The sequence below is a fragment of the Maylandia zebra genome, linkage group LG11 (genome assembly GCF_041146795.1).
Source record: "Maylandia zebra isolate NMK-2024a linkage group LG11, Mzebra_GT3a, whole genome shotgun sequence".
In the NCBI taxonomy this organism is placed as follows: domain Eukaryota; kingdom Metazoa; phylum Chordata; class Actinopteri; order Cichliformes; family Cichlidae; genus Maylandia; species Maylandia zebra.
In genome coordinates this window covers 30,717,720-30,731,399 of record NC_135177.1, presented here as the reverse complement: position 1 = coordinate 30,731,399, position 13,680 = coordinate 30,717,720, and the positions used below count along the sequence as shown (strand labels likewise).

Here is a 13,680-nt window from a genome sequence, read left to right as displayed (position 1 = left end):
ATGATTTAAGCATGAATGGAAAGCTAGTGAAGGCAATGAGAGATGTGTAGCTGTGCGAATGTGTATACATTTATATGAATAATCAACGGTTATGTATCGGTGTGTGGTTGTGTATTTATACGAGTCTGTTTATGCGTGTTTATTTGTGATTCCGTGTGTGTGTAGGTCTGAGCTCTGGGAACGTCTGTTCTGCTTCCCAGTTATCTAACAATCGGCCACAGTCAGCAGCTCTGACGTCTAAACACACACATATAGTGTTCATACTGAGTGTGTGCTTTTTGTGTGAATAGAGATTTGTGTAAGCTTATTTTGTGTTTGTACATGCGACTGTATCTTGTTCTCCTTTGTTGGCGTCCTATATCACGATAGCCTGTCCTATCTGTCTCATCTCGTAGTTTTTTGTCTTTCTGTCTCTCTCTGCAGAGTTTTCAGCAAAATCAGAAGATAAGGATGGGAATAGTTTGGCTTTCCAGCTTCTGTCAGGAGCCAAGGTTACTGTGCTAGCCTCCAAGACCTCCCGTAAGTCTAACAGCACTGGATAATGAACGGGATTTTAATAAGATTCATCTTTTGGCTCCATTAAAGCTGTTTAATTGTGGGACTAAAACAAGTCTTGCGAATTATCTGTTTCTAATACAGTCCTGTTCCAGGTGTCTATTTTTTTTTACCAGATGTCTTTCTCATAGGCTGTCTTCACCTGCTAATTTCTTTTGATAGGTTTCAATTACTTGTGATAGAAAATCCTGCCCTTTTGTATTTCTTGGAGTCTTTGAGGACCTTTTGTTGATACCTGTTGGATTAAAAGAGAATAGGTAGTTTGGTAAGTACAGTGGTCCCTCGCTATAATGCGGTTCACCTTTCGTGGCTTCGCAGTTTTGCGGATTTTTTTGTGTATGCTTTTTTTTTCTTCTTCTTCTTTTTTTTTTTTTTTTTACAGCGCATTGTGTTCTGCATCCTGATTGGCTGTAGACAATTGTCAGTCAGTCTCGTGCCTTTCTCATGTACAGTACAGAATGCATTCAGCTTGTCGAATTTACATAAATCTTCGATCACTAGCAGTGTGACTCTGAAGTGCTGTACTGTATGTTTGTAAGTTTTCTCCCCAACAAACACAACAATGTCGATGAAACGTTTTGCACCGCCAAAGGCACCTGCGGTAGCACCCAAAAGGCAGAGGACGATGCTAACCATCGCACAAAAGGATGAACTTCTGGACATGCTAAAGGAAGGTAGAAGTTACCGTATTTTTCAGACCATAAGGCGCACGGGATTAAGGGAAACAAAACAGTCAGATAAGTCAAACTTTACTCAACTCAAACTTTACTCAACTCATTCTTCTTGCTTCCTCTATTGATTCATTAATGTTGAATTCTCTCGCAGCTGCTCTATTCCCATGTTCTGGACCTGAAAACAGGGTTTGATCTTTGGTGTCATTCTATAACACTGGACTTATTTTTTGGCCGAAGGTTTTCAACTTTGGTAGTTTTTAAACATGAGAGAAATTTTCATGCCTGTCTGAGAAAAGTGTATAAAGTGTGTAGTGAGGGGGTTTTACAGCTGTAAGACAGCTATAATAATTGTACAAATTAAAGCTGGCTACTTCAGAGATTTCACCTATCGCGGGTTATTTTTAGAACGTAACTCCCGTGATAAACGAGGGACCACTGTATTATAATCTTACGGCAAGAATGTTGTAGGTTCGCAACCGGTTGGTCAAAGGTTGAGTAGCTCCTTGAGTACCCTCACTAAGAACCTTCTTTCTTTCTTTTCTGAGCATGAAGGATTGTCTCTATAGTAACCTGCCCAAGGTGTACCCCGCCTCTAGCTGAGTGTCAGCTGAGATAGGCTCTATATACCTGATACTGAGCTTTTAATTTTTACATACACCACTTTAAGTCTGACTTCTTGCATCACTTCCATGGACTTTTACAAACCTCTTTGGTCTGTGTACTAATAAGTTGTAAGATCTGAATTGTATTCACTGACAGCTTTCAGGAGTTAATATGAGACATTCATATTAAGATAATTCAAAAACTTTTTTATTGTTATTTTCAGGTTTTTTGTTTGTTTTTTCCTCTTTTGGATAGTGAAGCAGTGAAGATAGACACAGAGGAAAGTAGGGTGAGAAAGATAAAGAAGATATGCAGCAAAGGGCCGGGATAGGATTCGAACCCAGACCGCCACTCTTTGGCCGTGCAACATGTGGTTTTCTGCTCATCCACTGAGCTAAAGTGGCACCTGTGATTCTAAAACTGTATATCCCCTTAATCCATTTCTGGTTCTTAGAGATCTTTTTATAAGTATCATTTGTCACTGTGTCACTACTTATATTCGTTTGGTGTTTCATTCTTAACAAACTTTAGTACCAGGTGTTTAAATATATGTTCTTAGTTTCATACACATTTACACATTACACAAGGCTCAGTGGTTTAGATAGTTTTAACTATTTAAGATCTCTAACCATCTTTCGTTAGCATGTATCATCAATTATATTTTCCATATATGCATAAATATTTGATATTATTTTATGTGTGTGTTTGTCAGAACGTTACCGTATTCAGAGCGACAGTTTTGAAGACATGTGGTTGGTTGTGAAGGAGCTGGTCCACAGGTTTGACCAGCATTTCTCCAAATTGGGAATCAAGGATTTCAAGAAAAGTTTCAGTGGACCTCTCCCACTGGAGGAGTACTTCCTGTCTGTAGATAAGCACTTCCAGGTACTAACACACACCGAAGTGGTGTAAATCCTTCATTGTCAAGGGTCAGGGATTAAAAAAGAAATGACTTAAATATCAGTCAATTTAGTTATTATCAGTTCTGTCATCTGTCACCTTTATTTAATTTTATTAAGTTAAACCACAATTTGTCTGTTAAATATTTGTCACTTTGTCTCTTAGCTGCGTGTCAGTGCTCAGAAATATCAGGACCTGCTGTCGGAGCGAGCAGTCCAGTTCCGAGCCATCCAGCGCCGCCTGCTGACTCGGTTCAAGGACAAAACCCCAGCACCCCTGCAGAACCTTGACACGCTAATGGATGCCACTTACAGCCAGGTCAGACACATGCATTGAGGTTTGCTTTTTTTGCTTGGAGTCTTAGATACCCGCACTGTCTGATGTAACTCCAAACGCCAATATTAAAGAGGGAGAAGCTATTATTAAAAGAAGCCATCTGACGTAGTTCAGCATCTGTTTGGGACAACTCTGAGAAGAGACCCTCAGGCATGTGGAACAAGCACAAAGCAAGACATCTTATATGACCTCATGGTACCTTAGAAACTTCCAGGAGGGGCGGGTACAAGAAACTTTAGGGCTGGGTACTTACTGAGATTTCAGTACGGCTTAGCATGTGTTTCCCTATGTTTTTATGCTGTTTTGTGTCATCTTGAAAGCACACTCACACAAGAACGAAAGGGAGCATATGTACTTGGGAACAAAAGTATCAGCCCAGTGCCCTGTCTAAAGTGTGTGTGTGTGTGTGTGTGTGTGTGTGTGTGTGTGTGTGTGTGTGTCCAACTGGGTGTGAGCACACAGCTAATCACCTAAACAGAGGAAGTCTATAAATCTCCAAAATGTAGCCCTCACACTATAAATCTACACTAACACATCATCACAGTGTGTCTCTGTGTGTGCTGTGTGTATATTTGTGAGGACCAGTTGGACTATTAGCTCTCATGAGGATACTTGTGGAAGGTGAGAACATTTTGGCCAGTGCTCACATTTTGGCACCTTTAAAGGGTGTTTGGGGGTTCAGATTGGTTTCAGGGGTAGAGTTAGTATTAGATATGAGTAAGATTATATGATACTTAAGTTTTATCAAAGATGGTTACGTTGGTCAGGTATGCGAAAGGTGTCTTTTTGCTTTATTTTCTAATAGACCAGGCCTGGGCAATGTAGGGTACATGGATTTCTCAACAGGTGATTTCTTTGCAGTGGTTGAGTGTTATTTTTCAACATGTTGGCTTAGTGTTAAGATCTAATCAGGAAATGAAAGACTCTTATATTTACAGATATATAGATATTTGTGTCAATGTGACACCAGCGGCTGACAGAACTGAAGTATTTGTCACCCTGAAATGAGAACGTGTTGGCCATTCAGTTGAGATTATTCATTTTTGGGCAGGAGAAGGCTCAGTGTAAGTGAATGTCGTTTAAACTGTAGAGACACACTGGCATGTGCAGCTGAGGTCCGTATAAAGTCGATTGTAAAACAAAGCAGCTGTTCAGCTTTTGTCTCTCTTTGTTTAACTGTGAGGTATTGGAGGGTGGAGCAGTACTAGTGTCACCGTGATATTGCACGTATGTGTTTGTTAGACAAAGTGATGGTTGCTTGCCCCTATTGTTTATTCTAATTCTTGACTTGGCGGTCATTACTTCCACCTTCCATTAGCCTCTCGTTAACATAGCAGGGCTAGGTGACATCATCTCTTCATTAGCTGTTAAAGCTTTCAGTACATTACTGTTTGGCTTTGTGTGATCAGAGCCGCTTTCTCTGTCCAACAGCGTGCACTAACAATACCTTAATTTAATGCAAATTAACTTCCAGAGCTCTGAGAGTTTGTTGGAGCTTAATGAGCGGAAATTAATGAGCTTGTTGAAGTTCTAATTGCCATTTTAACCCAAATAAATAGTGTTCACCTTGGGTTGTCTTGACTCTTGCCAGGATAAGCAATCAGAGAGCCTGATCTAAACATGTCTGCCTTAAATGTTAATGTGTGGGTCTGCTGAATGCCTACCACCTTAACCATTTATTCAGCAGTACTTATTGTGCTCATACATCAACAGCAGCGTTTTTAGACATGCTGAAAGAGATTTTTTAAAAATCATCAGCGGGTAATTTCAGAACATTTATCTAATTTTTTTTATAACATTAAAAAATCTGGGCTATTGAAAGGGTAGGTTACTGAAATGGCATGCATGTCATGAACCCCACACTGCTCTTCACATGTTAAAATACCATTCATGGCACCCCTCAGCTGGATAAGTGATTTGGGGAGTAGTGTCTGATCATTTTAAGGTAATCAAAATAAATAATAATCATAAATAAATATACTGCTGCATGTGTTCACATACCTTTCTGTACTGATATGACTTCATGCTCATTCCACATGCTCAGAGCAGTTTTGTAGTAAATTTGGCTAATTAGCACATGCCTATACTGCAGTATTGTTTGGGCTCTCTGTGCTGTTGGTTGTGAAATTAAAATGATTTGATGCTTTAATAAAATGTTGTAGTTGCATAAATGCAAAAAGTGAGCCACATTAGCCCGTTTCTAGCTGGTTACTGGGCAACATGAAGACATTATAACGTGTCCTATATAATTCATTTTTGTGGATGTATATTGAATATTATTGTCATGACATTCTAATCATAAAATTGATTTCATAAACTGTCATAGCTGCATAAAGCGAAAAGCAGGTCATTTTAGTGGTTGCCAGGCAGCCTGATAACATCATGACATATCACGCAGAACTAAACATTTTTTAATTTAAATTTCAAATAACTGTTGTGAAATTGTGGTTGATCGCTATCCTTTTCTGAGCCTGGTTCTGCCAGAGGTTACTTCCTGTTAAAACGGAGTTTTTCCTTCCCACTTTTGCCAAGTGCTTGTTCAAAGGGGCTCATCTGATTGTTGGGGTTTTCTTTGTATTATTATTTGTCTTTACCTTAAAATATAAAGTGTCTTGAGGCGATTACAGCTGTGGTTTTAACATGTATATCCACAAATGCAAAAAAAAAAAAAAAAAAAAGGCAGTTTTTACCTGTTTCTATAGGAAGGAACTTTCAAGAGTCTAAGATGTAAGACGTGATAATTTTTCAGCATTCTGGAACATATTTAATGTTTTTAATTGCTGGTACCAATTTTGGTGAGTAAAACTTTAGAGAGGACCTTTGATTAATTAATTGGTAATCATTAATCTGCAGGGGGTTTTTCTTTCTGTTTTTTTTAATACGGTGAGCTCATGTAAAATTAAATAACTCTGTGTACACAGATACTTTGTTTTTAGTCACTAATTTACTCATTTTGAAGATCCGTGACAATAACAGCAACTTGACTTAAATGATCACTGTAATCAATGGTTTGTCGTGCATTGACTTGTTGCCATGCTGGAGCCGTACTTTTACTTTCACCAAGGCTTTGATAGAAAAGTATTGGTGTAACTCAAAATAACTTGTCACTTATCAATTTTATTGAATTAATGTAATTTAAATTCATCATTTCTTTCAATTTACAGTAATGTGATGATATCACATTGTATTACTGGACATTGTTGTTTTTTGACTTTGACATGTAACCTTATAACTCTTAAGACTTCCAGGCCGGAGTTTAAATCTCCTCTCAAAAAGCCATTGGCTCACACTTTCTTTCTCTTTTTAGCTGTTTATACCTTTGAAATTTTGACTCTGCCTCCTCAAGCTAATGCGTTCTGGTGTCACTCCTGTCCATCACACTTTTTCCCCTCTCTCTCTCTCTCTCTCCCTTTCTGTGTCTTCCTCTCTTCCCGCCATCCAGCGGCCTGTATGCGGGAAGTTTCTGACACACTATACACTCTGTAATGTATACACACCCGCCATAATGGAGGCTATCGACGGGCTGGTCGGAAGAGTGATGAATGCATCAAATTAATAATTCATGTCAGTATTAAGAGTCATGCTGCTGATGCCAGGGCCAACTCAGCAGTTTGAATTCTGTAACTGGATGAATTTTGTGAGGATACATCATATCTTCATTTTTATTAGAAGGCTTGACAAGGACATTAGATAAGCCTTAATTTGCTATTAATTTGGTGTTTTTATCTGTTCTTTTATTTATTTGTTTTATTTCTTTTATTTGATCTTGAATCATAGTTTCTGTTTATAGATTTAAGGGTTATGAATTCTTTTTCATTTTCTTGTCATTTCTAATCAACCAGTGTTATCTGCATGTATCCTTGTTTCTATTTTTAATTTGTCTAAAATGCATTTTTAAAGTTCTTACAGTTCAAACTTTTCTGCAACAAATAGTATTTAACAGTCATTTGGTTAAATGTAGAGTCACCTTTTGGGTTTCCATTTCAATAGTTGCAACAGTTTGCTCAGAGGCATTTCAGTGTTCTTGATGTAGGAAGGTAATATATTGTTCATGATTTTTACCAGGTCATTTAACCAGGTCAAAAGCCTACCAGGTAAAACCTTGTTGGAGTAAGAACATAAGATGTTTTGTGGAGGTTTATCCCATGAAGCTGCGGCTCCATGGGTGCATTCACACTGTTGTTAGGATGGCAAAGGAATGTGCGGCTAAACAGGAATGCTGGTGAACTAGGCACCTCTTTCATTTTGGCTCAGAGGAATGTCTGCTGGGTAAATTTTCTGCATCAATCTTGGGCAAACGAGGGGGGATTTCCCCCTCGTTAGCGGTGTGTGTCTCCACATGCAGTGGCCGGCAATCGCCGACGCGCCGTCAGAGATAAGAGGAATGAGCTCCCTGTGAGAATACTCTGTGGTCGGCTGTGCATTTATGCAGCCGAGGATAATATTTCCATTGTTCATGCTGCCTTTATGGGCCTATATTTTATTCATGAATTCCTAAGAGCTAGCAAGCCACGTCTTACTTTATGTGTGTTCGTGTAAACTTTTTCATGTGCCGAATACAGTGGCTTGATTCCAAAATACACCAAGTGCTTGAACTAGCCGAATATGATTGATGAGTTTCAGAATAGAGTAAGACCCATGAATGATTATTTTTGTGTCAGAGTGGCTCGTATAGAAGAGAAACCAGCTATGGACAAAATCCACCAGTTTGTTTGGTGGCTCCAGGAAATTTCCAGCTCTGCCCTGTGAGCGCTTCTGTCTTCTGTCCTGGTTGGAGGTGTGTTTCTCTTCCACCTCCCTCCCTGGTCCCTCCTTAAAAAGTCATCAGTCATCACATCCCCTGTATTTTACACGCTCCCCCTCTAACTGGTGTTTGATTAATTTATGGCTACTAGAGGTTTGACTGGCAGTGCTCCTCCTTGTAGCTACCTCATCTGCCTCTCAAATTCAAGGGAGAACTCAGGACTGTCATTCATAGAAATAAAAACTAAATCCCCTAAAACAATTTGTGGAATTGAAAGAAGAAAAAAGCCAAAGGGGACTTTTCTGTTTCCATAAATATTTTCTTCTATTTCCTCTGGAGGTGAAATTCCACCGTTTGTTAGTATTAGTATTAGCATTAGCGTTGGGCTAACAAGCACGGCTGTCTGGGAAGTGGTGGGGGGCTCGGGAGCCAGGCCGCTCCAAGCCAAGCTGAGTCTCTCTGTAATTATGAGTTCAAACGTTGGAAGAGGGCAGCTCACTGACTGACGGCGTGACTGACAGGCCGTACACTGGCCTCGCAGGGCCCCTAATGGAGGCCTCTAGTAGACAGCAGCTTGATTTATCTGGCCCCAAATGGAGCTCTAAACATGGCTAAACACTGATCCCACTGTGGAGAACAGGACCACCGCCATTAACAGCCAGGCTTCTCACACCATGTATTTATGTGGGTGTGTATCAAAGAGTGCATGAGGAAGGTGTATATATTTGGCTATTTGTTTGTGTACCTATATGTGTATTAATGTGTGTAATCATAATTTTGCAGATATATATTTGTGATGGAGATTGCTGGCTGTGTTTGTATGCTATGTTTCTATATAAGTTCAAACACTTTACAAGATTATACTTGCATGTTTTCCCCCCTTATTTGGCTGTGCAAAATTTCTGAAGTTGATAATGTTACACCCCGGCCTAGGCAACCGGGGTGCAACGTAGAAAAACAAAGATACGGAAAATAAAACCACGAAGGCCCTCCACCAAAATCCCAAAACGAAGGTGTCTCAAACGAAAATATTAACAAACCCATTCACAACTATTTACAACAGACTATTTATTTACAACAAACACACCAAACTATTTACAACACGGGGGAGATCGCGACCATGACCAACTGACACACAGGGCTTAAATACATAGAAGGAGCAATCAGGGAATGGACCACAGGAGGGAAACACAGCTGGGGCAAATTAGAACTGACGAGACAGGGAAAACGTAAACTGAACACACTAAGATAACACAGATTTTCAAAGTAAAGCAGGAAATACATAACAGTCACGCAAAAACAAAACACTGACACACCGAAACGTAACATTTCCCCCTACCCAAAAATCAAACATGTAACCCCAAGTGAAAAGTTTGATTCAGACAAACGAAGGCTGAAACGAAGGCAGACGAAGCTGATGGAGGCTGGAGCGGTCCCACTGACCCTCCAGCAGACGACGAAGGCTGGAGCGGTCCCTCTGACCCTCCAGCGAAGGCGGATGAAGGCTGGAGCGGTCCCACGGACCCTCCAGCGACGACAAAGGCTGGGGCGGTCCCACGGACCCTCCCCCCAGCGAAGGCGGATGAAGGCAGACGAAGCTGATGGAGGCTGGAGCGGTCCCACTGACCCTCCAGCAGACGACGAAGGCTGGAGCGGTCCCTCGGACCCTCCAGCGAAGGCGGATGAGCAGCCCACCAGCTGCACACACGGACACGCAGCCCACCAGCTGCACACACGGACACGCAGCCCACCAGCTGCACACACGGACACGCAGCCCACCAGCTGCAGAAGGCTGGAGCGGTCCCTCGGATCCTCCAGCGAAGGCGGATGAAGGCTGGAGCGGTCCCTCGGATCCTCCAGCGAAGACAGACGAGCAGCTCACTAGCTGCACACATAGACACGCAGCCCACCAGCTGCAGAAGGCTGGAGCGGTCCCTCGGATCCTCCAGCGAAGGCGGATGAAGGCTGGAGCGGTCCTCGGACCCTCCAGCGAAGACAGAAGGCCGAAGCTGTCCCTCCTTCGGACCCTCCACCGATCCCGGACGAGCCCCCATATGTTACACCCCGGCCTAGGCAACCGGGGTGCAACGTAGAAAAACAAAGATACGGAAAATAAAACCACGAAGGCCCTCCACCAAAATCCCAAAACGAAGGTGTCTCAAACGAAAATATTAACAAACCCATTCACAACTATGTACAACAGACTATTTATTTACAACAAACACACCAAACTATTTACAACACGGGGGAGATCGCGACCATGACCAACTGACACACAGGGCTTAAATACATAGAAGGAGCAATCAGGGAATGGACCACAGGAGGGAAACACAGCTGGGGCAAATTAGAACTGACGAGACAGGGAAAACGTAAACTGAACACACTAAGATAACACAGATTTTCAAAGTAAAGCAGGAAATACATAACAGTCACGCAAAAACAAAACACTGACACACCGAAACGTAACAATAAATTAACAAAATAGAACCAGCGATTTAGACCAAATTCACAACAATAAATTAAATACAGACACCAGAAATTTCCAACAGCCAATTGAAAAGAGTAACACATAAAGTCATGAAGAACTCTAACCTGACCTTCTGTTTGATATTTGTGACTCAGCATGTAATCACACATGTAATGGAGAGGTAAAGATACACATTTACCAACATTGATACAACAATATGAACTGAAGAAAACTAAATATCATTTGGGTGTAATGCAACTATACTCCTACTCTCTGTTACCAGGAACCACGAGGAACCAAATTGAAGTCAGTATGCTAGGGTTGGATATCAAATTTCAATGTGTTGTCCTTGAAAATTTGAAATCTATTACTTAAATCTCTGACTGATTCTTGGTAAGTTTTACTTTTTTCTTGGATTAGGTACAGGACTGCGCAAAAGTTTTAGGCAGGTGTGAAAAAGTACTGTAAACAAAGAATGCTTTCAGAAATATAAATGATTGTTTATTGGCCCCAAATGTATTCTGTAAAAGGACAATGACCCCAAACATACAGCCAAAGTCAGCGTAAAGAAGAGCACAAACTACTGGAAGTGATGGTATGACCCCCATAATGCTCTGATCTCAGCATCACTGAGTGTGTGTGCGACTACATGAAGAGACAGAAGGATGTGATAAGGATGGTCACACCAAATATTGATTTGATTTAGATTTCTCTTTTGTTCATTCACTGCAATTTTTTCGATTGATGACAATAAGTAATTAACACTTCCATTTCTGAAAGCATTCTTTGTTTACAGCATTTTTCCCTCACCTGCTTAAAACTTTTGCACAGTACTGTATTTTCAAATGTAAGTCTCACAGATTTTGCATACATTCATCTGCTTGTGTTAGCAGAAAAATTGAAGAGATATATTTCTGCGAAGTTAATCTTCCATTTTGTACTAGAAAAAGTCAATTATGTAAATCAGGATTTTGAAAATCCTGAAACAAGCTATTAAAGTTGCTGCTTTGTTAATGAAACCTATACATCATAAGCATGCTTTATGATGAAGCTCTCAGATCTGTCTTTATGTACTCCTTTCATCTGTCTTCCGTGTATCTATACATGAACTCTTCTCTTAGATGACGGTGATGTGTTAACACATTAACAAGGAGAGGTAGAATATGTGTATTTCTCTGGTGTAACTGGCAGCCTCTTAGTTCACGTGTGTGTTTTTACGTATGAGATTAAAGGGACGATGGGAGTCGATAAACTTCCACTTCCTCTCTCTTTCTCTGTCTCACTCTTAATAATTTTATTCCCCCAGGAGATATTTGTCCCCATGAACACACAGATTTAAACTCATTAGATGTCTTCTCTCACCCTCACACACACACATACACTGAGACCCATCTGTGGAGCACAGAGGGGCGGTCGTGGACTGGTTTGTTTTTCTTCAGAAAACTGTTTTCCTTCAGAAGGTCTGTTTATGTGACTGTCTTATCAATGAATGGTTGTCTTTCATTCAGCTGACTGAGATTCAGTTTTCTGTACGTGATTCTGTGAGTGTGTGTGCGTGATTGGGGACGCTTGTCTCCTAGGTGTGAGATTTTGTCTTTTTTTTTAATTTTTAGGGGGAGTCTTAGCAAAGCCTACTTTATCTCCAGATACACACAGACACACCTGCATATAGACTGTTAGAGCCTCCGGGTGAAGATTCCAGGTGATGGCCTGCAGGCAGGTAGTCAGCCCAATAAGAAAGAGAAAGTTATTTTTAGCCGTTGTTTAACTCCTGTCCTTTCATGATCTAACTGTTTATTATCTTGAATGCATTTGCTTTACATCTTTAGAATTAAACCTGAGCAGCTAGAACATCTTGGTTAATATTTTCATATAAACAGTAAAGAAAATGTGCAAGCTGCATTGCTTTATCTTAGAGAGAATAATCTATACCGTTCCAATCAGCTCTGAGGAACTTTATAGTATCTTTGAGCTCACAGTTGTGGTTTTGCGGCCTGGATCATTAGCGTTTTGGTTTACTCTCATTCTGATCATGAGCATAGTTTTCAACCACATAAGGAAACTGTTTCCTGCACAAAATCCCTAAAAACCCCTTTGTATGCAACCTGCCCATCACCATTTGGCAGACAGACAGCATTAGCAACTAGCTGATAAACATGAAGCATGTGGTTTCTGAAAAGTCTGATATTTTTTTCCACAAATGAATGTTAAAGATTCCCCGTGTGCTGTCTGCTCAGTATAAACAAGCGTTTTCTCTCCTAAAATGTTTGCCAGCTATACCATATGTGGCGTTGCATGTGTGTAAGGTTTAAAGCTGGCTGTCCACTTTTTTTGTGGTCCATTCTCATGGCATTGCATATGTTTCTGTTACACTGTTACCTCTTCTAGTTTTGCTTTTAATTGCTTTGTCTGCTCTCCAACTTTGATTAGTCATGAACAAACAAATTGGATTATTTTGTCAGCTTTTTTCAATTATTTTTGATTCAGATAGGCCTTCCATTTAATTCCAGGTAGCACTAGCTCATCATTGAGTGTGTGTAAAGTTAAAATGTTTCAGATTAACTGTTTAAAGCCTGGTCATATCAGCAGGATCAGATAAATGTTTGTGATGAAGCTTTGCTTCCCAGCCCAAAACAAATGTGCCCTGCCCTGACCACCACGTGGATTTGGTCCAAGTCTGGCTCTAATTTCTTATTCCCTCAGGCTTGATCAGGTCGAGTTTCATTTTATTTATCTTCCCAAGATTTTAATCAGGTTCGGGCTCATTAAATGCTGCAGTGGTTTGGGTGGGATAACGCACAATCCACATCGGTTCCACTTGGACACATTTTTGGACCCAGCATACGCTGCTGTATGAAAGTCATGTAAAAGAAAAGAAAACACTGAGGGAGGAAGAGAAAAGTGAGGATGAAACATCTGTACTGTTTTTTATCAGAGAGGCATAGATGACCTGCCAAAGGATTTCCTCATAGATGTGGTTGAACTGGAAGAGACTTTATTATTAACATGTGGATATGGTCAATGGTGGGAGGGGTGAGAGACTGTCAGGGAGGGGATCAAGAGGGTGAAATTCATACAGGAATGAATGGAAGAAATGTAGAGATGAAAAGGCAAACACAAGAAGGATGTAGAATTTAATAAAAACTGAGAATTGTGATATGCCAAATGTGAAACCATAGCAAGTCATGGACTGAAGATACTGAAATATGGAGGAAAGAATACAGACAAGTGCATAAAAACATATAATTTAGAAATTACCTTCTGACATCTATGTGTATACTGCAGATTCATGCAGGGAAAGCAAAGTATCCATTTTACTCCGATTTAGGATCTTCTGAGGCCCCAGCTACGTTATTATTAATAGCCTGCTACATAACTATTGAAACAAATGACCCTGCTCA

General features: G+C 40.5%; 1 protein-coding gene across 3 annotated transcripts in view; it reads left to right on the top strand.

Annotated features, from left to right (window-relative positions):
* bbs9 (Bardet-Biedl syndrome 9) overlaps window positions 1–13,680 on the top strand; it is a 184,150-nt gene that overhangs the window by 64,061 nt on the left and 106,409 nt on the right. For all 3 annotated transcript variants that reach the window (XM_004560133.3, XM_004560131.3, XM_004560132.3), the window contains 3 exons: window positions 424–519; window positions 2,545–2,717; window positions 2,898–3,050. In XM_004560133.3, the coding sequence (XP_004560190.2) occupies window positions 424–519; window positions 2,545–2,717; window positions 2,898–3,050 (422 nt within the window). The remainder of the gene's footprint in view (window positions 1–423; window positions 520–2,544; window positions 2,718–2,897; window positions 3,051–13,680) is intronic.